Consider the following 27,837-nt stretch of genomic DNA (forward strand, 5'->3'; position numbering starts at 1 on the left):
AATGAGTCGAGAATGACTAAAGAAATGTTGGTTTCTTGAATTGTATTCTACCAAATAAAATGGATCTTTTATGACCACAAAAGCAATGAACAACCAATCATTTAAAAGAATTTTGCAGACCTCATGGAAGCAACTTGCATAAAACACAATATGTCTCATCCATATTAAAACAAAAAAGAACTTTATTTTTGTTTATTTTTTTTATTCAGAGGCATTTGACAAGTGGAGCTGTGTGTTTGTGGGGAGGTGACGGGGCACAAGTATAGTTGCAGAGGGGTGAGAGAACATCATGCTGAAGATCGATCACTTTTCCATAAACAGATTCAGTCCCTCTAATTTGTCACATACCAAAAAAAAAAAAAGAAGAATGTTCCACATTACACAACCAAGAAATGCTAACCAAAAATGCCATCAAATCAGCGAGTGTAGCATCTTGTGAAAGACAAAACAGACTTGCATTTTCTTGTCTTTAAGTCTTATAAATTTGAAAGAGAAAACAAAAACAGGTCCTTTTTTGCATTAGACTGAAAGCAAAAATCAAAGATTTGATTTATTTTCCAGAGGAAAAAAAAAAAAGTTTGAATACATGTAAGCCACACCACCAAAAATAGAAAGCAGAAAGGAATAATCATTGAGGATCTCAAAGCCAAAAGGAGTATATGTAAATATAAACACTGATCAAAAGAAAACATTTCTAGCACTTTCCATTATTCTCAATTCTACAGAGTTCATTAGTTTAAATTTTCATTTCTTTTCTGGGGAGGTGCACAAAAGTGTGTGTGGGGGCGTGTGGGGAGTTCGGGGGAAGGGATGGGCGATGGGTCGGGGGTCTAACAAATGGTAGAATGCCTCCAATTCAAATGTGTGTCTAAAGAGGTAGATCAAAAACAAAGTGGATGAGGGGAGGGTGGGTATCAGGAGGATCATTTTAAGCATCACTTGTGCCCCTCGGTTAAGCATGACGTCAGAAGGGCACGCCCAGGTAGAAACAAGTGTTTGGGGTACTGAGGTATTGGTGCGCGCTGGCGCTCAGTGGGGGCGGGGTGAGGCGTCCAGTGCCATAGCAACTCCCTCCCCCACCTCTCACCCCCCTCAGCTGAGGTAGACTGCGTTCTACTGTGGAAGCACAGATACACTCTAGCACTTTACCACAATTAATATATATTTACATTCGGCACAGAAACAAAAAGAAAATCGAATGACTGTTTAGGATTTTTGCTTCCTGTCCGAGTGGGGGGGGGGGGTCACAATTACATGTCATTTAACTTGTTGTCCCCTGGATGAGCAACCAAAAAATCATTTTAAAAAAGTTGCGAAAAAAAAAAGGACAGCTCACTTTCTCCAAGCCCAAAACATAAAAATGCATCCATCTGTGCCACTCCCCCGACTCACCACAAAGAGAAGAAACTGAATGACTTGATGGCCACGTCACCATGGCAGAGTTTGAGCCTTACCAGGATAGCGTTAGCAATAGAGCGGCAGATGACCCAGAAATGAAACAGACCAAGAGAGGGAAGAAAAAAAAAATAACAAAGATGCTCCGACAACAGCTACAGGGAGGACCAAACAGTTTGAGCTGCAGCATCCTGACCATAGCCCTCAATAAGAAGGCAAAAAGAATTTGACATTAAAACTACCAGCGAAACCCCAAAATAAATGGCATTGCTGCAAATATGTATGGTTGGCTTTTTTTTTTTTTTTTTGCACACGTTTAGTTGTTCTGTACTTGCTTTTATCTTCAAGAAGATGGTGGACCGTTAGTGGGAAAAAAAAAAAAAAACAGAGGCAATTTTTTTCTCTATATACTCCTCCGTCAGCCGCCAGCTGAGGGGGAGGTGGGGGTGGAGGGGCCAACTCTTGCTCCAAGGCTGCTATGTACAAATAAATTTTATGTACAGGGTCATCTTTGTTCACACATCCACATGTACAATGCCGCCTAAAGCACCAGAGTTGAAGGCAAGGTCAGTTGGCAGCTGACCCGGAAATTTTAAATTTTCTTAAAAAAATAAAAATGTTCAAAGACTATCAGCTTTATAAAGTATACAAAATACCACAAAAGCAAAATAAAAAGAAAGGAACTTTTTTTTTCTCCATATCTTTTTTTTTCTCTCCCTCTCTTCTGAGGTACTAGATCCTGAGGTAGTTAAACAAAATGCATAAATTGTTTTTTTTTTTCAGGGCAGCAGCTCAGCACCCTTTTCCCAAAAAGGGTCAGTCGCAGCGCTGCCCGCTCTACTAAATATATATATATATATGTATTTATATTTATATATTGATCTATTCATATAGGTCTATCTATAAAATGCATCCGAATTTTTCTTTAAAAAAATGCCACTTTCATTCCGAGGGCAGGACGCCTGATATATAACCAATCCTCACAGGGGTCCTGTCCTAAAACAAGAATTTTTCCCCTAAATGTGGCCCACCTGGCCAGAGCCAACCCTCCCCCCCAACTAAACCTCTGTTGGTCCGACCAGGACCGAGCAATGCCTTTTCTCTTTCCACGGAAAAACTCGTGAGAAAGCTTTAACCAATTAAAAAAAAACTAAACCTAAACATCTTTAAGGTACCACACCACAGGGGGTGATAGAAAGGGGGTGTAGGGAAGGGGGTTGGGGGGTCTGTATTTCTTCCTTATAGTTTTAGTGTAAAAAGAACCAAATAAAAAACAAACTACACCTATGAGGGGGGGGGGTAAAGGAGGAGGTTGAACAGAGGGCAGGTGATGTTGGCGAAAGCCCTCTAAAGTACATTCTCACAGCAGACGCAGCGACGTGAAGTGGGTGGAGCTTAAGAGGTGTAAGGTGTCGTCACCCCCACTTTAAAGTCATCAAGTTGTTCAGGGAGGGGTGGATGTTTGGTTCCGATGACCTTGACCCCTGAGATGTGCATTAGGATCCACTGTCATTTTTCTTTTCCCCTATGAGCTTTTCTGCATCTGTCCATCTTTCGAATTTCACGACAGATCCAGTCGCCGTTCTTCCAGGAGCTTCACTTCCTGCGTGGCGTCGGAGGCTGGGCGCCCGATGGAGGCTTGGGCTGCTGCTGTTGATGCTGCTGCCTCCTCACCTGAGCCAGGATCTCCTGAATCTTCCTCTGGGCCAACTAAACCAGATGGAAGAATATTAGTGTCCTCAAAACACATCACTGGAATTTTATTTTACTTTTCGCCCCTCCAGGGGGTCTTTTGTGTCCCTTATATAAAGGTAGGCTGACACGAAGGAGGGAAGGAGAGGGGGGAAGACATGCAGCAAATGCATGCGAGAATCGAACCCGCGACGGCCGCGTTGAGGACTCAAGGCCTCCAAACGTGGGTCGTGCTATGCCCTACACCACAACAGCAGTTCAGTTCTTTTAATCAGATTGAAATAATTGCACATCTATGATTTCCTTGACCCACCTGGCATGCAAAGAAGTGTCCACTGATCTTCACTATGACCTGGTCGTTCTCGTCGGGTGTCTGGTCCCTGGGCACCACCACTTCTGCACAGGTCAAGTTCTGCAGCTCATTCACCTGCAGTCGCATCAAGACAAAGTTATTACTGGTGCACAATTCTGATTTATTTACCTTTCCCCCCCCCCAACCCCAACATTTGGGAGCATCCATTTATGAAGCCATACTTACCGTTTTTCCACCTTTCCCAATGACGCGTCCAGCAGCAAAAGAGGGAACTTTGATGTGCGCTTCCAGCTTCACCTCTTCTTTCGGCCCAAAAAAGTTCTCTTCTTTAAGCTTGCCAAAGATGCGACACTGAGCCTGAAGCCAGAAAGGTTCAAGTAGAGATTAAATAAAACTAAATTTAACCCATTTTAACATTTGTTCTTTCCAGCTGAGTAACATTAAATAGGACAAACTTCTAGCATGCGAGAAATACAACTTCCAAACTTTAAATCAGGAAGTATCACAGTTTAGCACCTTAAACTGAGCTTCTGGTGGTCCGACAATGATGACCATCCTCTGCTTGGCATCCATTCCTTCTGCTGGAGCAATCTGAAAGCAGGTAAAACGCAGTGTTAACAGCAGCCCACACCTAGTCGTCTAGCTTCCATCACCACAACTTTTCCCTCACCTTGATTGAGGCTCCTGCAAAGTGTGACAGCTGTTTGATGTGTTGGCCCTGTTTTCCAATGATGGCTCCCACAGCAAGTGCAGGAATGAACAGGTGAACTGTCTCGGACTCCGGCTGGCCCTGCTGAGCGAAAACAAAAAGGTTACAAATGTGACCGGAAGACTCAAAGGGGACCAACACTGCAGCTCCAGCCACCGATGTGCCAAGGCAGATAAGGGATCAAGCAGAAGCTGCACTATTCTGCAATAGTTGAATTTAGACACTTGAAATTAGTAGCTGAAAAGGAGTAGCTTCTATCTAGAAGAGAGACAAATGATACAATATCTATTATTAATCTCTAAACTGTTGGATCAGATCAGTGTAAAACATGTAGGGAAGTGATTAGTCCAAGATGAACAAAATGATGTAGAAACATGTTAGTGAGAACTTGAAAAGGGAACACCGAAAAGTCTTGTTTAGTCGCACACCATAAAAAGCTTTGATTTAGTAACTTAAAGAGGCTCTATGGTTTAGAAATCAACACTCACCAAAAGAAAAACTAAATTAAAGTTCTCTAGACAAGGTCAGCATTTACACCCATTTGTTGTTTTTTAGATGTTGCTCACCTCATTTAATTCAAATATCTAATTATTCTTGAATGTTCACATCTTTGTTAAAACCACAAGCTTCAAAGCATTTATGTGGATTCTGTTTGGTGGGCCAACACAATAATATATATATAAAAAAAAACAAAAAAAAACAAAACACGGTTTTCAAACTTTGACAAATCTTAAAATTGCAAAGTGCATTTGTTAAAATTAGTGCACATGGATAATCAGGGATAATCCTTTAAAGACAAGTACGACCTGCGCACTCCACAAATCTGGCCTTTGTGGAAGAGTGGCACAAATAATGCTAGCGTTCAAAGAAAGACATAACTACTTTGTATTGCTCTTACAGATAAACCCTCAACATCATGCACTGAAGTTTGTGGTTCCAATGTCACCACAAAACTGTGACAAAATTTAAGAGCGATTACTTTCTAAAGGCAGTGTAGACACCGTCGATTGTTCATACCTGGTAGAACTCTGCTATTTATGCAGCAGTAAGACAATATTTTCAGAGATGCAGATGTTTAGTAGAGGTTATAAATTCACCTGCTTAGCTTTCTTGGTATACAGTGAATCAGAGAAACCACCAAGGTCACGTTAATATTTGAGTCTGTCATCCTCCTCGCACTCACTCCGTATTTAGAGTTTGCCTAAATCCCAATATGTAGGGAAATGAAGGAGAACATTACAACAAACCCAAACCCCTAATCTCGCAGCGAGCAGCCACAAGCCGTGCAAAGCACTTTGGGATGGGTGACTTACAGCAAGTGGCTGGCTGCTTGCCGACAGCATAGAAGCCCAAAATGGCCCCTCAGCCCCATAAGGACTGCACTAGAGGGGAAAAAGGAAACGTGAAACTCCGTTGCTCAAGACCGATTCCTGCTTTCGTTTCAGTTGCAGACTTCACCGGCCTCACCCAACAATTTAGAAAACCAAGTCAACAGTTCTTGGCTTTGTAGTGTTGGAAGCCGCTTTAATAGCCAACAAACTTGTCACTTACGCCATACGAGCATCCACCATGAGCTCCAGGAGGCGGGACGTTGGCCATGGAGGGACCCATGCCTGGTGCTCCACTGGGGAACAAGCCCAAAGCGTTCAGATTCAAGCCAGGAATGAGGTTGGATTGGAGCTGTAAATAAAATGGTAGTAGATTAATTGGTGACATTCAAATACATTTGTCAAGCATCCCCATTTTTCATTTTTGACACCCCCGTACTCACAAAAACTAAAATCTTAGTAACTTCCGCAAAGGTTATCAAAAAGCAGGCACATAAAATGAACCTTGACTCTTAAGATTTTCTACAATTTAATTAATGCATGTTCATCCTACCGGCAATAAAAAAAAATACCTTAAGGGTTACTGAACGATAACTGATTCAGTAATACAGAAAAAAAAAGTCCACTGAATTTGTACATTAATTCAAACATTGCAATTTGTACTGAAGTACACTACAAGTATCAAGAAGAAATATTAGGTCATCTTCATATGATCTTTCAGGATCTGAAAGTGCTGCCATAGCAGTTGAGTTCAACAGATTTACCAATAAGGAATTAAGCATTTTACTTCCCAAAACAGAACTTTTGGCTCTTTTATTCCTTTTTAAGTCAGTAGTTTCAAAACCAGGCACAAACATGCTCACATCATAAACTTTGTAGAAAGTAAAAAAAAAAAGGATAAAACAGAACAGTATATAATTCAAATATTTTCTCTTTTTTTTAATACAAAGAAAAACACATTACATTAAACATCATTAAAGCAGTGGTGTGCACAAATGCATTGAAATCAGTTTGTTCAGGAGTTTCCTGAACTTTCTTTTTACCTGACGCCACAAATTTTGGTATTTTCTATACAACTTTAGTTTTACCTCAAGGTGGCATTTTTGTGTTTAGAAAATTCTTACATTAAAAAGTAGGAACTTTTAATTTGGTGGCAGACCATGCAATTTGAGAGAGTTGCAGTTCTTTAGGATTACTCTCAGATATAAAAGTAGCAGAATATACATTGGGGGCTTTATGGAAAAATTTCAAATAGCAGAAATGGCACAGATTTTGTAACAGATGCGCTTATTTAAACACCACCAGGATTTAACTAAAGATTACTAGAAATCTTTAGTTAAATTTGACTTAAAAAGGAAGTCAATGGAAAGATTTTCACAGTTATGCTTTGCTTTTTGGCATCTGTAGTTACATTACAGTTTGTGGGTCAATGACAGGATTAGAATCAAATACGTAAATAATTTCATAGTTCAGGGTACAATTCATACATACAATATTACTGCATGAGATCCATTTTAAAAGACAATTTAATGAAACAAAAAAGTAAGAATGAAGTGGCACAACCCTGTTGATTCTTACATTCATAGCAGCCATGTCGCTCTCATAGGATTCCCTGATCTTCTTCATCACCTCCTCCTCAGCCCTGGAGCACGCTTCAATCGAGCCCTTTATCGTGATTGTCCGCTCTGGGTTGTACAAGGTGAGATCCTGGAGCCTGGGAAATAAAAACAGTGAAATATAAACATACTATGAACAATAGCAACAAAAAAAAGCACTGAGCTGATGCAATTGCTGACTGCCATCTTTGTGAATGTACTGGAGGCAACAGCAGTGAACAGGGTCAAGCTTTCTTACGGTGAGATTGTGATCTTGGTCCCCGTGTCTTGCTCGATTTTCTTAAGGTTGCGGCCCTCTTTCCCTATTAGTCTTCCTACGAAGTTGTTGTGTGCAAGGATCTTCAGTGGAATCTCCTCAGTGCTGTAAACGATGACGGCATGTTGCATTCACAAATACAGAACATCCAAATACACAACACAGAAATGATTCAACATATTAATAGGTCAATATATTTCTGATTAGTCAACTTAATCCATCTCTGCTTTCTGCAGGTGCACCGTCTGTGCTCAGTATATTCTTTACTCTCAGGTTTGTAAATCTGTTGAGGAAGATCTTTCATGCTCAGGAATGTTGAACCCTCTTCCTCTAAACATTACACTGGCACCTTCATTCTCTTTTAACTACTTAGTTAAAACTTAATTGCATAACAAGGGTTTTAATAGCTACATTTCATTTGTAAAAAAAAAAAATAAAAAATGCAGGCCTTGAATGTTACAATGTTATGTTTAACAGCCAAAAGAAAGTTTTTAGTTTGAGGAATAATCATGTGAATATTTGTCACATTTCATTTGTATTTTTATTTCATTTTGTATATTAATTGATTTGGCACTCTGTCATGCTTTAATGTGAAGCACTTAGTAATGTTTGTTTTAAATCGTTTCCTTTCACAACAAAACATGCACAGCAGCTCCAATCTGTTGCCGACATACCAGATTGTTTTCATATAGTCTCTGACCAGAAATTCAAGTGTAGAGTCTTCCATTTTTGTAATTTAACCATGAAACCTGTGCAACTGCTCACCATCACCATTTTTATTCTCTGTACAATGGAAGGAACTATTAACCACTGCAGGTCCAGCCTCCCTGAACGATGGATGAGCAGCTCTTCAACCCATTTGCAAGCCCAGGCACTAAACAGAAGAAGCTCATTTAAGGTGGTTACATCTTGTTCTTTAAAGATTCATATCTCATGACTGCAGGCTGGAGTTGGAAAACAAACCGATAAATCTAGAGGTTGGAACTTTTTTTTTTTTTTTTGCTCTTTCACCAACATAGCAGCACCTGTATTTCTGCAGATGAGGGCCCCAGTCAAGCAGTCAGTCTGTTTCCTACTCAGTCCCACCACCGCTCATGATAACAGGTTAACAAAACCCCTTTGCTTGAAATAAATGCTGACCTGAAAGGAAGAAGTCATTGACTATACGTTTATGTGTTGAATGCTCAAACACTGGAGTACTGTCACCATGGAATGAAAGGCCTGTACAGCAGACTGCAGTTAGCTTACCGACAAAGACACTGTCCCCACAACTTCCTGTAATGCACTGAAGCTGTAACGGTTATATGCTTCTATAAGTTGTGTCAAGAATGAAATGTTGCATTAGTAATTTGCCATCAAAAACTACACTAAGTTTTGCAGCCTTAAAACATCAGTTTGTTTCAGACATCTGAGATTTCTTTGGAAAAAGGAGGTTTTATGTTAAAAGAAATTACTTACAGTATTTGCACCTGAAATCTCAGAAAACATGATTTGGAAAGAACAGTGGGAAAGATTTGGTTCAGCTACGAAACACAGTTCAGAATTAAGACATAGCAGAAAAGGCCTTGCAGTAACTTTATAAAAATAGCTTTATAGTCAGTTTATCAAAAACAAATAGTGTTTTTGGTCATTTAGTCAAACTTCAATATGAAGTGCATCTTTCATGTGAAATGTCTTTAGACATTAAGAGCCATAGATTACACAACTTGAAGATGGCACATACAACAGAAAATCTTGATAGACTTATTTTACATTGAATGATGCAGATGCATCCACCAGATCAGTCCAACAATTAGGAAGTAGGTCACGGGTGTAAACTCTTAAGAGTAACTCCAAGAAGTGCAGAGGTGGGATAAGGAAAGGGAGTGTGCTGTGGAAGTTCTTGCAAGATAGGATATCAACTTCCAACACAAACTAGTTAAAATGTGTCAGTGATTTGGCTACTTAGTGTGATCAAACATCTGAATTAAATTAGCAGGCTTCTGTATAATTTGATGACCCGCTGAGGAGGTAATTCAACTATTTGATTTGGGTGAGTTGATTAAAAAAAAAACATCTAAAAGCTGCTAGACAGTAACTTAAGAACATGCGTTGGAGACCCCTGCTTTAGATTAATTTTAAAAAATTCACCCATCTGCCATCTGGTTTTTAAATGGGTAGAGAAGCAAACACATGAAACTCAATCACAAAACACGTCAGTTTCTCAGTTTTTTTTTTTGCAAGAGAACTCACAACTTTGTGTCAACTGCTTCCTTCTGCATGATATCCATGATGGTTCTGCAGGCGTTTGAACAGCCATCAGGGGTGGAGTGAATCGTAATGGGTTTTTCTGCTGCGCCTGCATTTTCTTTCCGATGGATGTCGATCCTGTCGCGAAGATGCGACCAGAATTAGTCAAATTTACAAGATGCTCAACAATAAAATCTTCTAGGTTCAGTTTAAATCCTGACCTCCGTGTACGTACTTTGAGTGGGTCTGTTTGGTGATATTCCGTATGGTGGCGCCCTCCTTGCCAATGATTGCTCCTACAAACTGCGTGGGTACCAGCACGCGCAGTGGGATGTCAGACTGCACTTTGGGACGCGCACCCAAACCCGGAGAGCCAGCACGGGGAGGTCCGCGAGCGTTGAAGCCTCTCCGACCCCCTGAAGGAGGACCCTCTGGTGCAGCATTCTCATCTGGGATGTATGACACTTTCAAGGCATAATTCTCCATCATTGATCCATTGAGCTTCTCCATTGCTCTGGGGAAAGTTACAAGACAGATAAGGGTCAGCGATCCTGTGTCAGCATCAAGGATTTAAGGTTTCATGAGGCGCAAAAAATGTAATATAATTGATGTACACCAGGGGGCACCAGATGGCTAATTTAATCCCTGCCTTTCCAACACACATATTCCCTCCTTCAGCCATTGATTGGATGTCAAGTTTAGCTAGACTGACTTTGAGACAGTAGGAACATGGCACATTGGAGGAATTAAAAGACGAAAAAAAAAGCTGGTGCAAAAGGATAATGAAACAAAGTCAAGGCAAATGTTTACTTACAGTCTTGCATGGTCCCGAACTGCGTATCGAACATTCACTACTGCAGTCTCTGTATCAGTGTTTACTGTGTGGGGGGGAAAGAGGCATGCAGTCAGTCATATTCAATAGGAATAATCCCAAAAACCAGAGGACAGAAGATGCCAAGTCAAACCTTCACTTATTTCACAGCAGACTGAAGCCACCAATGTTACGTTTGCCTGTTTAATAACAATCCTTATACAAAAATTCACTTATTTACAATGGCCACTCTAATCAGACTTGGCAGTACTTCACATTTTCTTAGCAAAAAACCCCAAAAAATAATAAGAAAGAAAGAAACTGTCAAAATGACCATCTTTTCATAGTGCCCAACAGAATTGTTCTATGAACCCAGAATTTATTTATTTTTTAAAAAATACTTGGCATCTATTGATCAGGTTATATTAAAAACATCTGGCTCAAAATTAATGTACGTTTTGGCAAGGAACTGGTAGATTTTCTCATCTTGTTATGAGAGTAAGTTTGTAATCATTTTGTGTATGTAATATAATTTATTTGTTGATTCTTTGGCACAGCATATTAAACTGGCATATGACTACCACAACCTGGTTTTAATTACAAATTTCTGGTAGTCGCAAGTAATACATTTCATTAAATTGAGAAAAAGGGTAGTTTAAAATAAGCTTTCACTTCTTCCTAATCCTTTTCAAACACTATAGTGATAAGCCAGTTTTGTTTTGTTATGTATATACATTTTCTCTTGCCCTACTGATTACTCGTTTTCAAAAACCTGTTTGAAATAAATTTTAATTACTGAAGTTTAAAGCTCCATAAACTCCACTTTATATTTATTTATTTTATGAGAAATTAAAAGCGCACATGTTTAATATGGATGTGAATAGAAAGGTTTTTACCATGCTAAATAGTCTTCATATATAAACTTAAACTTCACACTATTTCATCACCGTTAAATGGTTAGCTCTGAAACTGCTCTGACATTTAGTTCCCACAGGAGAGTTAACACACACAGATTCAACTCAAGTTCCAGTTTATTGCCAATATCTCTTTTCTGATGACCTTTGCACCTAGACCATCTTTCTGATGGTTTCCTCCTGGTTTGTTGAGCGGGAGAACAACTTTTACCCAGATACAACTAAGAGCTTTACTTTAATGTGAAAAGCTCACCGACTGATTGTACAGCAACGGTGTGCACAGGTTTACTGCAGAGCTGTCTATGAAGCGATTGTTAACTATGTCACATTGAGAAGGCGGGAAGCAGCAGTGGTCAGTAAGGTCTGACTTTTGCTATGAAAGTCAGTGGAAAAGGAGAAAACAGTGGTTGAACTAAATTAAACTATAATATTCTCCCAGATTTTACTTTAATACTTAAATTCCTCGTTTCCACATCATTATCACAAGACCCTACTATCCTAGCAGTGCAATGTTCATGTTTAACATCACTGTTCCTTTTTGCAAGATTTTTAGAACTGAAGTATAATGCAAGCACATACTTTGATCAGGTGTTTGCCGTTTTGAAAAGCCCTCTCGAAAGGGAGAAACAGTCGGGAAAATTTCAGTTTTGTTCCCAAGTCCTTACACACTCCATGAGTGACAGATCAGGACGGTATGGAGGGCTATCCAACACAATACCTACAGCCATCTGAAATGTGTACACTTTTTTTTTTTTGCAGTAATGAAAATGCAGCGAAGGCCATGAATGTTACAGATACTTTTAAAAATGCTCTTTAGTACAAAAGTAGCCTCATCAGTAAATTATGTTTAACAGCCAAAAGAGAATTTTTAGTCTGAGTCATGTGTCAAAGTCAACCCATTAGTCAAAGTCATGTGAATATTTGTCACTGCTCGAATGATGCATTTTCTTCTGAACACTTATCCGTTTAACACTCAGTGTCGGCTGTATCATGACCGTTTTGAATTACACTCCAAATTCTCAGATTCTTACCAAGTTCTTGAATATTCATTGATAAATTGATTATTCTCTGCCCATATTTTATTCTCAGTATTTGAAATGCTGCTACCATCAGTGTTAGATCACACTTTTTTTTTTCTTTCTTTTTTTTTTCTAATTCAGTCACATGGATCCTGTACAAATATTTGGTGTTTTTTTTTAGGCCCTTAAGACATCTTTTTTGGGGGAAAAAAAAAACAAAACATAAGAGCCATAATCTGTCTAAATTGCAAAAGGAAGAGCAGCAGAAATTAAATTGTCCTGGCTAACACCCTAGCTCATTCTCTCAAAGGAGTGCGTGTCAGAACCAGTACCAAGCAGTTCGACAAGACTGCACTGATGTAGAACAGAAGACCTTCTTGCAGTAATAACTGGACAAAAACACTTTAGAAGTTTGTTCATTGTGCTCGTTAATGTTTGTCTTAAGAGCTGCTTACAGACTACGAGAAGGAATGAAAATAAAACTGAACATCAAGGAGTTCATATAATTAACCGTGAAACTTGCACACAGATTTTGGATCATAATTATCATAATAAAAAACATTTACAATCTGGCTTGCTATGGAGTTTTCATACAGTTCAAAATTATCCACATAAATCCACTTAACCCTTTATTTAGCAGTTTCTGAACAGACGTGCAACTTATGTAGCTCAACATGGCAAGAATAAAGATTAAATAAAATGACCACAATAAAATGTAAGGTGGGGAAAGAAAAGAAATATAGGAACCCCCCCCCCAAAAAAAAACAAAAAAAACAAAGCTATTTACCTTGTTCACAGCTCTCTACAGCACCATACTGCGCGAGCATACCATCCAAAACCTGAGAATAAAGAAGAAAATCTATTTATCTGACAACTTTATGCTCAACTAGTTAAGATGTAGATTTTTAAGAGCAACTGGTTCAGATAAAAGCTGATGAATTCTTAGTCTAGTAATTTTGCATATTTTGAGTAATTCACTGCTTTTTTTTTGAAGAACATCTGTGCAAAATGAGTCAATTGTGGCCAAGGACCTGAATAATTACAAAAGAATAAAAAAATAAATAAAAGCTTGGAGGGAGGCAAAAAAAACATGCATCTATTCACTGTGAAGGGAGCAATGGCTAAAGAAAATCAAATACCACACTGACTCAGATTTGTTGTCAGGAGCGGAGTTATTACAAAAAATATAAATAACCCAAACCTTAGCGTTACAAAAACAATACATACAGCTATAAAGTGAAGAAACTGACAGGAAATATATTGAAAAAGTTCATTATGATTGAAATTTGTGATCAACAACCCGGGTTATGGTGTAGGAAAAAAAAAATTAAAGCTACAAAAAGAAATCCAAATGTAATTAATTCAAGTGTTTAATGAGCAAATTACAGATAATCTTTTCATTTATATATTTGAGAAGCTATAAGTTATCTATCTACCAAATACTGAAGAACCCAGGCTTTTAATTTTAATTCATGGATGTGGTTACGCGTTGGCGAGAAGCAGATCAGGCTCGTCAGCTAAGCTAGGACCTCTGACCATGCTCAGTCAAACTCATGGCCACACCCCCTGAGAGCTCAACCCCACTTTCCAGCCAACAAGACTGCGTCCCCCTGCCCCCACCTCCATAACTCCAATAAACCACCAACCAGGCAACCTCCCGCCTCCCTGCCATCTGTGCTCCCCGTCATTGGCTGCTCTCGCCACTGATACAGTTCCCCTGAAGACGAGCCTCGCTGGCTGGCTTCTGCGGCCGCCTGTTCACCTGATGGGACCAATGGGAATCCAGGCCATTCAGGAAAGGGTGGGGTGCATTCCAGCAGGAAGCAGCAGCAGCTGGGGGGAGGGGTGTGGGTTCATGCTACACATTCTGTGAATCAGCGCACATGGAGGGAAGGGGAAGCAGTCCAGGCCCACCCACCCACAACAGCTTGTGAACACACCACTACTCGGTCCACATTCTCCCTTTACAGAGAGCCTCACGCGCTCATTGACTTGTATACGTTACTACACATACGCAAGGCTGTTTTATTAAAAGACCTTGCTATTCTGCTGATTCGAATCCTGCAACTTTTTTTTTTTTTACCTCACCCTCTTCCATTCACAACAGGAAAACAAGCTGCCTCGCTACATGCTAAGAACATGCTGGAGCTGCATTAAAGGAACATGCGTAGGCAAAGCGAGCCCACCATTACAAAACGTGGGCTTGTCTGCAGCCATTTGATCAGTTTCTGAATCACACTGAAGTGTTAAAGCTGTGCATTAACCTCCAAGATTTGGAGGAGCGCAAGCACGCATTGTGCAATAAGAAAATTCTCATTTGGCTTTGTTTGTGCTTATGAAGCGGAAGATAAAGAGGACAGCGCAAGCACATGTTATCACAGTTAAACCACTGCAAAGCAGGGTGGAGGTGGGGTGGTCACATAAAGCGGCACGAAATTCTACACTCAGGCAGTGGGACTGGACAAAAAGATTGTTTTTAAGAAGATGATGCATTAATTTGCCTGGGCTAAAAAAAGGAAGTAATATTCACTTAGGCAGAATACTTGTGTGAATGAACAATACTTTCCTACGCACAAAACAACAAAGGCAGGCCACACGAATGAGGTCCAAGCCTCAGTAAGTTTATTCATACGACGCCTGTTAACTCTGACTTCAAGCTACATACATTTTCACACAAAGTTAACCCTTAATGGAGCAGCAAACAGCATGAACACAGACAGAGGTTCACTTTGCGCCAATGCTTCCAAAAATCTGCCTGAAGATCATGTAATTTATGCAACCAGACAGCTTCACATTGTCAAATCAGACCAGTTTTCTTGAAAACTTGAAATAAATAAGCGTAAAGTTTGACTTCTGGAATAAAAGTATACTACACTGAATTCACAAATCTGCACAATACTACCAGACCTGAGGTAATGGTTAACCTCAGCACTGCGGCTTATACCAACACTACTTTTCAGTTTTATAGGAGATTAATGTGGCTCAGAATTATTTTGAATACATCAAAATTGTACAACTACAGGGAAAATATATATACAAAAAAAAATTATTTAAATATCCATCCCCTTAAATGTTTATCTACCTCTACAAGCAAAAATTTTAAAACAAAAAGGATAGGAAAAAAATTGTGGAAAGTGTAGATTTCAATTTGTTCTCCAAATATATTTACACACAATTTTGACATTGTAGACAGCGACTGGCTGGTACCATTATTAAAAAGGTACATCGGGATTTTTAAAAGTTTCATCAAATTTCCACATTCCAGTTTGAGAACCTGCCAGAGATGGCACAGTCATCTTTTGCTTGGTGAACCAGTGCATCTTGAGCTGCCCTTCCCCCACCTGTTGCTCTGAATAGTAAATAACCTTAAAAAAACAAACAAATAAAACACTTTACTCCACAAAGACTAATTTGGCTAATAAAAATAAAAAACAAGCATCAAGACAAAACTGACTTGGAAACTTTAGCAGTTCCAATATATATACACTTCTTCCCTTTTTCCTTTTACAAATGCATTTAAAAAAGAGAAAAAAAACAAAAAAACAAAAAAAAAAACAGCGGACAAGCTACAAGCAGAATGTCTGTTAAGGAAACCTCTACCGGCTGGCTGCCTTAGCAGATAACTAATAATTAACCAGCAAAATTCAGCTCATTGCAATTGTCTTAATCTAAAGTGAGCAAAACAGCAATAACGGTACAATATTTCATGCAATAAGCAACTCCACCCCAAAACAGAGAAGCAGCATTCAGCTTTTAAGCACCACAAATCTGGAACAAACTTCCAGAAACATTGTATAACAGCTGAAACACCGTTTCTTTCAATCAAGGCTAAAAACATTGAGAAACACACTTAATGTGTGTAAATTTTGATGATGGCACTTGACAAAATGTAATGCTCGTTACTGGTTCTACAATTGGTGACTTATGAAAAGTGTTAGACAAATAAACTTGACTGAAAACTATCACATTTGTCTGTGGATGTGGAAACTCTAGGTTTTGACTCAAATATAAAATTTCATAACCACCTCCACACAACATGTAGCAATTTTTTCCTCATCTTTTAGGTTTACTACAAAACATTCATCCAAATTGGTCAAAAATCAGATCTGACAAGTCAAAACTAAAGGAAAGATTTACATTTCTGGACAAATCCTGCAGTGAATGAATCTGACTAACGTTACAAATTAATTAATCAGATGTATTAATTCAACAGCATTGTTGGTTTTCTGTTTTAAATAAAATTTGATAAAGCTTGTGTAGACAACACTAAATCACAATATTTTTAATTCACAATCACCACATAATGAAAGTCTTAAATCAGCTAGATGGTTAAGTGCAGGCTTTAAAAAACAACTTCAAAAACATTTCAACCATGTTGACTTTTACAGTTCCTGATAGAATGATGATGGGAAATTTCCGTGACTTATCCTCAGCTACTAAAGAACTCATGTTCAGAAAAAAATAAATAAATCTCTTGATCTTTTCAGCCACAGACATTTGATGCACAAATCTAAGTCGCACTACTGGCTGCAGCCCCGGTTAGACAAATAACCAAGTGCATGCTCAATTAAAATCCAATGGCAAGGTGACTCCAGAGGCCACTAAATGAGAGCCAGTTGAGCTGCCTGATTGTGCCACACCCTGGAAGGAGTTAGCAGCCTGTTAGCACTCACCTCCCACTGCATGTGAGGCGGGATGTTCCTGATCTGCAGCTTACAGCTCCTGGAGAGACAAGAAAGAAAGAGGGTGGGGGATGGATGTAAGACGACATTACATGATGGGGATGAGACAAAACTGTTAATGCTACTAAGGGCAAGAAGCTACAAGTGGAAAATACAAAAAAAAAAAAAAAAAAAAAAAAAAAAAAATCAGCTTTTGTTTCTTTTGGAGTTCAACTTAAACCACATGACTGAAGGTCAATAAATTTAGAAAACAATGTTAGACTTTGGAAAAAGAAAAACTGTGCAGGGTTTATGGCACTTTAGTAAGCAATCAAGGGCATCGATAAACGCATTTAAAATAGAAAACGTTCCCTTCCAGCACACTTCCTGTCATCAGTTTTAACACTATCCTAATTCTCCTCACATGTTCAATCCTTTGTGCAAAATATAATTTAAAAGAACAGCTGGACATGCTAACAACATTACTTTCAATCAATATATTTAAAAGTATATATTCTGTTCCACTGAATGAGGAGGTTGGAACCCCAGCGAGTTTTTAGGACAACTCTTCCACCCAAACAGATCCTTATCCAGGAGCACCCAGCTGTGGTGTCAAAAAAAAAAAAAAAAACTGCTTGGGGAAGGGGGGAGGAAAATGTTCTCAGAAACCAACAGGAATCTGGACCAAGACAAGTCAAAATCATGTACTTGTTCACACAGAGTGTGCATACAGCAAGAGCAAGTGGAGACCAGCAATTACAATGGTGCTGCTGTGCTCCGTCACCAGAAACACAACAAGGACAAAAATCCCCAATTCATTCCTTTTAGCATTAAGGGTCCACACCACCAGTTTCATAACCCAATATACTCATGCACAACAGCAGGAGTACACTGACTATTCGTTCATTTCCCACAAAAATTAAATAAAAAAAAATATATATATATATCAATGGAACTTGTGAATCTGTGTTCTGGACTTCCATAATTGTTAATCTGCATAATTTAGCTTAAACATTAAAAGCAGCAAGTACTGTGCATTTTAAAGTGAACACACACCTACCTAAATTAACAAAGCAAACGTACAGACAAGAGTGGGAGCAAGGACACATACCATGTGTGCTTGAACTTTGAACCCAAACTGGCTGTAAGATCAGCTTCACACTCACGTCACATGATTTATGTGCAGTTCATCTAAAACGGTGTGCTGACCTTTTTCAGTAAGAGTAAAATCGTTAAGAGTAACGTTTCAAGCTCCCACAATCATCTGCTAATAAAACCACTTAAACTCTAAACGCACATATTTTAATTGAATGTAAAAATTGTAATTATGATGTTACCTTTTATGAAATTAAGGTTTAAATATGGCATACGAAGCCATTTTTGCAGAGTGATGGCCATAATTCATAAAATTTCCCTGGCACATACTACCCCATTTGTCAAATCTGTCAATTTGACAAATGGAACAAAAGGAAACTACCCAATTGTCAATGAGCAAATTGTAAAGAAAACTCAAAAGTAACTGAACAGGAATTTCAACCCTTTCCGTTCCGCCGTGCCATTCCTGGCTCATCTAGAGTCTTTCCTTTGCATGCTCCCAAAGCTCCGCATTGCAGTGGGAGCGCCATGCGAGATGTGCAAACGCACAAAGTACTTCCAGTTGGATTAACCTATAGCTGCGCACACACACACACACAAGAAGTCAGCCAGGGTATGTGTTGGGATTGGGGTGGTGGGGTATACATTCCAAGCCAAAGCCTTTCATTTGGGGAGGTGTGTGTAGATGTGTGGGGTGTGGTATGGAGGGTGGGGGATAGTCCTGTTTTAGGCAAGGGTAACAAGGGCCCTCTCTGCCCTGTGGGGGTGGGGCCCTGTTGCCATGGACACCAACAAGTCCACTGACAGGAACATGCAGAGCAGGGTTAAAAGTGGGAGGGGAAGGGAACAAGGGGAGGCCTGCGAGTGACTGGGGTTGGCTCGTCATGTGATGGCCAGGCTCCTTATTTACTTTCAAAATGGACCAACACGCCACACATTAGCTGCCCGCTTAAGACCTATGGGCTCTTATGGCGGAGAAGCCGGCATACGGACATAAGTTCTTAGGTACATGCAGCCATAAAAGCCACAAGACGCATCACAAGTGACCGAAGCATGCAGAGCACCTGTATTTTCTCCATCTGTTAATAATACAGAAGTATTCAACAAGGGACACTAGGTCTGTGCTTGACCCCCATTCACAGCAACTGAATGCCGTATGCAGACCTGAGTGACTGAATACGATCAGGTTCCCCAATGACCCTCACAGACCTCAAGACAACTACTCACCCCCCCAAAAAAAATAATTTAATGCAAATCAGGCATTTAACATTTAGCAGCCTGCTTTTGTACATTTCAGTCTTGATCCAACCGAAACAAATCCTGCCCCCCACCTTTTAAAGAGCCACAGCATAACACATGAGGTCATACTGAAAAATATGGCCACCCAAAACCCAACATCAGTTATTTTTCTGCACAGGTGGGCTCCCTAGTGACCTCATGACCCAGAATTTTGCTACCAGGACAAAGCAGATATTTCTACAAAACAACCCTAATAAGATATGCACATTTATCCAGATAAGACACTAGATCTACAAGAAACATTCAAGAAAGTTCATTAGAACAACACAAATATTGTTATTTCCCACATTGTGTACTGAAAAAACAAGGCTTATGCGTCTTTGAACAAGAGAGCCGTTTACACTCTGCCACCCCCCTTTTAGCCATACAGTTTTTTTCCCCCTTCTCTTCAAGTATGACACATGAACATGCGTCTTTCTCTTGTACGCAACACATACGTCTGACAAAATAACTTCAGCTTAAACCATTTTAATTTTACTGAAATTGCAAAAAAAAAAAAAAAAAAAAAACTTTTGGCAATACAAGTGCAGTTTTAGAGAATCTTAAAATTTTGTAAAGTAAATCCACCTTAAACAGTAAAGTGCTTTACTTCCTTAAAGGGCTTTTAAAGAACAAGAGCACATGACTGAGGAGTGAGTGTCATTTTTAAGTGAAGAAAAAACGCAAAGATTGAAATGGCTGTCTGTAAGATGGTTGTAAACCAAGATATTTAATTGAATGCTGTAGGAAGAATTTTTCTGACATCAAATATATATATATATATATATATTTTTTTTTAAACACATCACCCAAAATAAAATCATGCTCCATAGTGTGTCATTTTACACCAACTTAGTATGAACCCCCTAGATGTAGCAACCCCACCTTCATCTGTGGTGTAGCACCTCCTCTTCCTGAGGAGTTCAAAGGTTAAGGTATAATGTTTGGCCAAGCTTTCTAGTCAAAGTGTGTAGGCTGGAATGTAAAGAGAGCCCTCATAGCCCTCTCCATAGTACAGCTGTGTGCATGCAAGTATGTGTGTAGCCTATAATGAGCACTATTCCCATCAACGGCCATCACAAAGTCCTACATGGTGTAGGACCAGCATGTTTTAACTCTCCTGGCTCCAACAAAGCAGCACAAAAACTGGACTTTTGTGCAGCCACAGTCAACACTGCAGGGCATGCTGCAAGATGGCAAAGATGGATTTAGCACCAAAATTCTAGTCAAGTTCACCTGGCATCTGAAATTAGCATAAATATTACAAATAAAATCCCACCAGTTGCCAGAGAAACGCATTCCACGTCAAGATCCCAAAACTCCAGTATACGCTTCCTCCCCCCTAAACATCCAGTGACAAATATTAGGACAGGGTAGAGTTGGAAGTCCAAACGCTTGTTACTGCCACACGTGAAATTTTGAGTCTATACATTTGACCTTATAGACTGCTCTTTTCAGGACATAAAACTAAGGTAATTTCCACTGACTAGTAAATTCCACACTTTTGGGGTTTTTTTTATATTAAAAGGCCACGTATTAGTCATATACATTAATAAATGGGACCAGCATTTATAATAAATAATGAAGCCAACACCCTTGATTTGAGATAAGTTTTTCACACGCAAGCTAATGCCATGTGGTAGCTAGCTCAAACATTTGTCAAGAGCTTGCCTAGGGTTTGTTGCTTTACAAGTATGTAAGAGTTAAGAAAAAAAAAACAAGCCATGGACTGTGGGCTCTGTTTTCAGTTTTGTCAATTTGATATATAATGCAATAAAGATCAGATTTTTTTAAAGTTTAGCTCTTCACATGTAATTTGCAAAAAAAAAAAAAAAAAAAATTAGGATTTTTTATATTTAAAGTACACCTAATGTAATACATTTCTAGATTTGTTTATCTGAAAAAAGGAGTCATTTACTAAAACTTTGGCTGACTTTCACACACATTTTGTGAAAGTCAGTCATTGGTAATTTTTCTGTTAAAACTGCAAGAGTAAGTTTTAAAATAAATAAAGATAAGCATTATGAGGCAATACTTTGTAGTATAATTTATTTGAGGACGTTATTTTAGACAGTGTTTAGTAGAAAGTGTGCCAACCAGTCCAAGTCTACCCAAACACGTAAAAACATTATAAATAAAATTAAAACGTCCCCTTCTTCCGCCATTACTAAAAATGCACATTTTAATAAGGCAAGACATAAATTGGCGTATTGCATCCAAATAATGCTTCCACTTGCAAATTCAACGCATGTATTTTATGTTAAACGATATTTATTATGGGTAAATTGCGTCACCACTAAAAGAAAAACACATATTTTAAAACTTCAGTCAAGAGCTCAAGTTACGTTACTTATACGAGAAATATGCAGACTTTCCTCCAGAAAAGTAAAATACGCCACCGCCAAGCGTGACTACAAGACTCCAACTCTGACACTGAAGGTCTTTTCTCGTGGGTTGGGGCCCAAAATCTACAATTCCACTCATGTTTGGGAGTCCATCTCACGTAACAGCAGCACAACGTGCTGAGGAAGGGCGGAAGCGTGGGGGCAGACGGGAAAGAATGACGGGCAGCTCCTTCTCAAATGGACGACTCCACAAAAGGCCCGTATGCCACAAATTCAGCCTGTACTCGCACCCAAAACACACATTTCGAGGGATAACCAGCCACCTCGAGCTTTTAGCTCACACAGTTGCTGTATGCGTGTTTAAGAAAACAAATATGGTGGAAGAGCGAAATGAAGCCAAATTCACAGCGGTTTCAGGAGCACTGTACAGTCATGGCGAAAGGAGTACAGTACACAACCGTGCACCCTTTTTTTAACCCCACAAGATTAAGGATTAAGGGTGAAAATACATTTCAGAATTTTAAAAAAGGGCACCATTTCGAAAATAAGCGTGTTTAAAAACAATATAGCATATTGCACACACCTTTAAAAATAGAAAAGCCGCTGCTTGTAAAATAAAATGTTAGGTGTTCAAAGTAAAGCTAAGCTATCCTACAAAACTTAATATTTGACCTACCTTTGACGTTTAGGGACAGAGTGCTCCACTTCCAGAACTTTCCCATGAAGTTCAACTTTACCTAAAGAAATTAAAAAAATGCCACTTTAATTTGTCCACCACATGACCTCCATTCAACTCAAGCGTCATAAAAAAAACGTAGCTAATTAAGGACGTTTGTTCCTTCCCTTTCTTACCAAAACAGTACGTGAACATTGCGATGTAGCACATTTAACAAAGACGTGATATTTGAAGTATAAATTTGAGGAAATTACACGAGTTTAGCTACACTCGTGTTAATCCCAATGAGACGAAAAGTTTGAAAATATGCAAAAGCAAAGTGTGGCTCAGTAAGTTGGCCTACATTTTCGCTAGCACAATTAAACCACCTGGTGTGTCAGCATGCATGGGCGAAGTGGCTTCACTTCGACGGCCTACACTTTGAAAACCTGAAACAGCGTTTATGTTCAAACTGGAGGCTGGAAACTGAAAAGAATAGCACAAAATAAGAGGCAGAACACTGGCTTCCACGCTCACTACACGGCGTCCACAGCCTCGTTGCCTGCGAGCAGCCTTAAGCCTTGCTATCCTCATGATTGTGTATACGCTACTATTTTATCAATGGAAATAACAGAAATTTCACTCAAACCTGTGGGGCGTTGAAGCCATTTGTCTGAACCCAGAGTGTCAAAAGGCCATGCAAAGGTTGTGCGTTTGTGTGTGTGTGTGAGAGAGAAACAATTGGATACACCCCCACCCTGCAGGAGTATACATGCATTTGACATAGATATCCGTAAAGAAATTTGGACACACGTAGCAAAGCCGTGCGTATTTCTTCATTTCACTTAATTATTTTTAGGGGGTTTTGGCAATTGTTTAAAATTAAATCTCACCTGAAAGAACATCGATGGCCCTCATCGCCGCCTTCTCGTCCGGGCAATCCACAAACGCATAGCCAGTTTTGACGAGAAACGGACCACTGTGCGGAATCTTCCACTGTTTGAAGATACTTTCCAAGTCCTCCTCGCTCGCCTCTGCGCTCACGTTGCCGATGTATAGCTTATTCATGTTCCACGCCGAAACGGGACAATCTTTACGCTGGAGAGAGGTGGAGGGGGGGAGGTGGAGAAAAGAAGAGACAGTTGTTCGCTCTCTCTCACGGATGTGCGCCCGAATCGCCCTGCTTGCTTCTTCTCTCCTAGTCCTTTTACTACTACTACTATACGGAGCGGCTGTGGCGTGCTTCCCGGTCGGTTCGAGCCACCAGATAGATTTAAACTGGCAGCCCCTCCACAGTGCGTTTGCGCTCCCTCGCCCCCCTCTGTCACTGTCGCGCAATAAATAAATGCTCAATTATTAATCTCGCCTCGCTCCAAAACGATGGCGGGCCGGGCAAGGGGGGGGAAAAAAAAGAAAAAAAAAAAAAAAAGGAGGAGAAACTACTTTTGTCTCTTCCTCCAAAAACCCCTTTTGGCGAAGAGACAGAGAATGTCACACACAGTAAGGCTGGCTGGCGCCCGTCTCTGAGTCTACAGCCTGGAATAAGAAGAAAAAGAGCAGGAGGAGTAGAATAAAAAAAAAGATCCTCCGATATTCCGGCCTTTTTTTCTGAATGAGCCACGTGTTCAAACTACAAATCAGCCCACACGTGAGGAATCCCAATTGCTCAATTAAGTGTTTGGGGGATTGGGGGAAAATTGCACGGGAATCTGGGGTGGAGACAGCAGAGAATGAGGAGTGAAGAGAAAAAGGAAGGGAAGAGTGGATTGGTGTTGGAAGAGAGAGAGAGCGAGAGAGGGGGGCGGGGGGGATGCCATGAGAGTTATGTGCGTAAAGGTTTTCCGTGCAAACTAGTGTCTTCACCAGAATCACATTCGTGGTGCCTTGCTCTGCAAAGCCTGGCTTCTGATTGGTCGGCTGAAGCATACGCACGCCCATAGCAGGGAGACGCTGATATTGCGGGGGCTTGAGCGCATAAGTGCGCTGTAGTGATGACACGGTTGAATGAAAGAGCGTGGCAAAAGGGGGTGGGGCCAATCATAAGAGTTCTGTAGTATATGTTATGAAAACTTTGCATTAGCAATATTTAATATTAAGAGTCCTGTTTGCATGGGAGGACCCTGGGCCGCTCCTTGGGCCCTCATGCAATGCGAGAATGACACGTCTACTGCGACTACTTCCCACATGGCGGCATCCATCTTCTCCACCATACAGTGGAGCCATGCCCTCTTTGGTCCACAACTCAAAGTCCAGCAGCAGGCCCCATTTGCTCGAGGTCACACGCAGGAAACGTATGGCTTGAGCTGGGATCCTTGCTGTTTGCTTAAAATATCTATTAGACTTCTTGGCGCAACGGGTACGCCATGTGGAGCGAAGACACACGCGAACCCCTAATGCCCGTATTAAAAATAAATAAATAAATCACTGAATGAGGGGAGTGGCTTCCCTCTCCAGTGTTCCCCTAGCGTGCCTTGTAACGTATAGACACGTGTTGAATGCATACTTATAACCTATGTGGGTGAACTGAAAACACAAGAAGAAAACAGCAATGTCCATTTCAAGAGAGAGTCACACCAAGCAACCCTACTAATGGCCAGGGGTCAAAGCAGATTCTATACAAGGTTTTCAACATCTGGTGTAAACAAAGGGTCTTGCATGTAATCAGTGAATGGATTCTAAAATATTTAAGTGAAATTGGGAGGACTAAAAACCCTAATAAAATGTGTCAAAGGAAGTATAGAACTTGATAGTTACTGCAGTAAGTCCCATCCTGTAAAAGTTTTTTTTTTATTTTCTTTTTTAAATCAAGTTATTTTCATTTTAATGGAAAAAAATAAAATATAAAAATTAGCAAAGTATGAAGTAATGTCTAATTTTCTGGAATCCTTCAACTGACCAGTGTAAGAGGAATTATTCAAAATGACAAAGACACAAATACATAGACACACAGAAATGTGTAGCGCACGTTAAAAAGGGGTAAAACATCCAATAATATAAAGTGCAGTTAAGCAGCAAGTCTTAATGATCCATGCAGCTCCCTTCACTGTCTTCTGCAGGTCACTTTTGGCTGCCATATTCTAGCTGGACTGCCGCTTTAGTATCTCCATGACTATCGCGTCTCTTAATACAAGCAAACAAAAAAATAGAGGGCTTTTTGTTTTATAAAAAGAAAATATTTGTTATTTTATACAAATAAAACAGACACATTTATTTAACTTCGAACTATCCATGGTAAATAAACTCAATTAAACTTGTCCTGAATATAATATTATCATCAAACAGTGACTTAAAAAAACAACTCTTAAATAAACAACAATGCATGTACGTTCTTCTTCCGACAAATTTATTCAAAATCACATGTCTAATTAAGAAATTTAACAATACAATAATTGCATGTCCTCAACGGTAGCCAATGAATAAATGAAGTCATAACTTTAATCCACTGGCCACATGTTACGTGGCACAAATAAGAACTGCCTATTGTATGCTTCAAAAAAAGAAGTTGGAGCATGAAGAGTGAATGGGGGCTGTAATAGAATTTGTAACCATAACTTATCAAGTCCAGACACTGATCAAAATGAGTAATAAATTGATAAACTAGTCAACCCAATTTCCATGGTAAAATTGGGGAAAGTAGTTCTCGGTGTTGCTTAATCAAATCAGTTGATTTCATTCATCCGTCCATCCGTCCAGCCATCGCCTGCCCCATCCGTCCACCCTGCCTGTTTGATCCATGTCGGTTGGGGAGCGAAGGGGTCAGCCTAAAGGAGGGGGTCCACTCACGATAAAGGGGTGCATATATGCACTGGTTGTTGGACAAGAGCTGTTGCTGGATTGTAGAGCAAATTGGTTATGTCAAACAAGATATTAGGCTTAATGTTAAAACTATTAAATGGAAAATGTAAACACGGGAGCCCACAAAACAGAACTCAGGAAAGATTTAACCATCATAATATAAAGTGCAACTATAGGCAGAAAATCTCCAGTGAACCTTTTAGATCCGTTCACAATCTTCTAACGGCAGTCTTGTGACATATAGCAGCTGGGATATTGCAGACTTTCAAATACTGCTGTGTGCTATATTGCTAGGATGCTGGTAAAGAGTAATTTTAAGAGAACTGCATCACACCCTGCTCTGTTGTTGCTGTTTATTGCTGTATAATATATGTGTGGTTTTATAAGTACCGCTAGTGGTATCCAGAGGAAAAGCTGGCACAAGGTAAACAAGAATGATTAACTGTGAATTAAAGCTGGAGTATGTGACTTTTATAATATGAATATTTTTTGACAGAGTTGTTGAAATTGTCACTATGTTGTCACAGAAATTTGTGAGAAGGAAAAAAAAGACTAGCTTGTCTGCCTTCTTTCAGGCAAAGGAGCTAGAAACAACCAATCAGAACCATGAGGAGGGTCTTAGTGCTGTCAATGAGGCTTGTGTATACACTGCCCCTCCCACCCCCCACTATGATTTCTCCAGGGATCTCTGTGTGCTTCAGCATGTCAGCCACTAAAATCCATATCAAATTGAGTCATTAAGCTGCAAAGAGAGCTCATTTGCTCAAATATATTTGGAGTGAATGCAAGGAACTTGAAATATGATATCCTTCACGGCAAGATTTGGCAAGAGTTTTATTTTTTTTAAATCTCTGGTCACTAAGGTTGTTGTCTTTTTATTTACATATAATAACTGATATTTTGCAGACATTTTAATTTATAAAATACAGAGCACCGCCAGTCTGTTTTACTATGAGATGCACTACTTCCTTGGATCTGTGGCTGTTTCTGATATGGGAGACATGGGCAACCGCTCAGGGCGGCAACTTGTAAGGGCGGCACTATGTTCCACTCCTTCTTTTCCCCATGCATCTGAATGACGACACTACATTGCTACTATAGAAACGTCCATAGTTGCTATAATCTTCAAGGTTGTTTTTGTGTTCATTTCCTTTTTAGAAAGGAAAAAAGAAAAAAAAAGTTTCGGAAAAACTACTTTTATGTGGACAAAATTCAAAAACCTTTCTAACAAGGTGTATTTACAATAGTTACTTACCGCTAAAGTAATGCCTTGTATATCACTGTGGGTTTAGTGGTTTGGAAGCAAAGCTACTGTATTATCAGTTCTGTGGTGTATGATTTGCTTAGATCATGTTTCTAGGAAAATCAACTGTGTACGAAACAACTGTCTTACCACCTGTAAGTAAAAACGCAGGAGTACTTGACTTGGGTGGAAATATTTTACAAGCTAAAACAAATATTTTGTAGAAATGAATGAGACTGGATTTTTGAACTGCAACAATAATTACAATAGTATTTTTCTTTTTAAATAAATCTGCCTTTACAGAAAAAGTGGCTTGTTAAGTCAGACCCTGAAGTGGCTCTACTCAGGGCCGGAATTAGGAGGACCACATGTTTGGTGCCCGCCCACCGATAGGCCTTTTTAGCTTAAGCAAATTACCACAGATTGTTGGTTAGGTACAAAAAAAAAAAAAAACTCAAAGTTTTTACACCTTCAGTAAAATAG

General features: G+C 39.6%; 1 protein-coding gene across 4 annotated transcripts; it reads right to left on the minus strand.

The window, feature by feature from the left end:
• Window positions 1-164: 164 nt before the first annotated feature.
• Window positions 165-24,089, minus strand: igf2bp3 (insulin-like growth factor 2 mRNA binding protein 3). 4 transcript variants are annotated; one of them, XM_044137873.1, is made up of 15 exons: window positions 23,210-24,089; window positions 22,338-22,398; window positions 16,956-17,004; window positions 13,070-13,121; window positions 10,353-10,416; window positions 9,774-10,052; window positions 9,542-9,676; window positions 7,292-7,414; window positions 7,016-7,151; window positions 5,661-5,789; window positions 4,071-4,193; window positions 3,917-3,991; window positions 3,626-3,757; window positions 3,401-3,514; window positions 165-3,105 (listed from the first exon to the last, which is right to left on the minus strand). In XM_044137873.1, exons 1-15 carry the CDS (start codon window positions 23,382-23,384, stop codon window positions 2,992-2,994), a joined length of 1,761 nt encoding a protein of 586 aa, XP_043993808.1. In that variant the 5' UTR covers window positions 23,385-24,089; the 3' UTR covers window positions 165-2,991. The 4 variants fall into 4 exon arrangements, with proteins under 4 accessions (XP_043993808.1, XP_043993809.1, XP_043993810.1 ...); XM_044137874.1 differs by having other exon boundaries at window positions 4,071-4,190; window positions 23,210-24,088; XM_044137875.1 differs by lacking the exon at window positions 23,210-24,089 and adding an exon at window positions 22,966-23,070 and having other exon boundaries at window positions 4,071-4,190.
• Window positions 24,090-27,837: the final 3,748 nt, after the last annotated feature.

The sequence above is a fragment of the Gambusia affinis genome, linkage group LG14, assembly GCF_019740435.1.
Source record: "Gambusia affinis linkage group LG14, SWU_Gaff_1.0, whole genome shotgun sequence".
In the NCBI taxonomy this organism is placed as follows: domain Eukaryota; kingdom Metazoa; phylum Chordata; class Actinopteri; order Cyprinodontiformes; family Poeciliidae; genus Gambusia; species Gambusia affinis.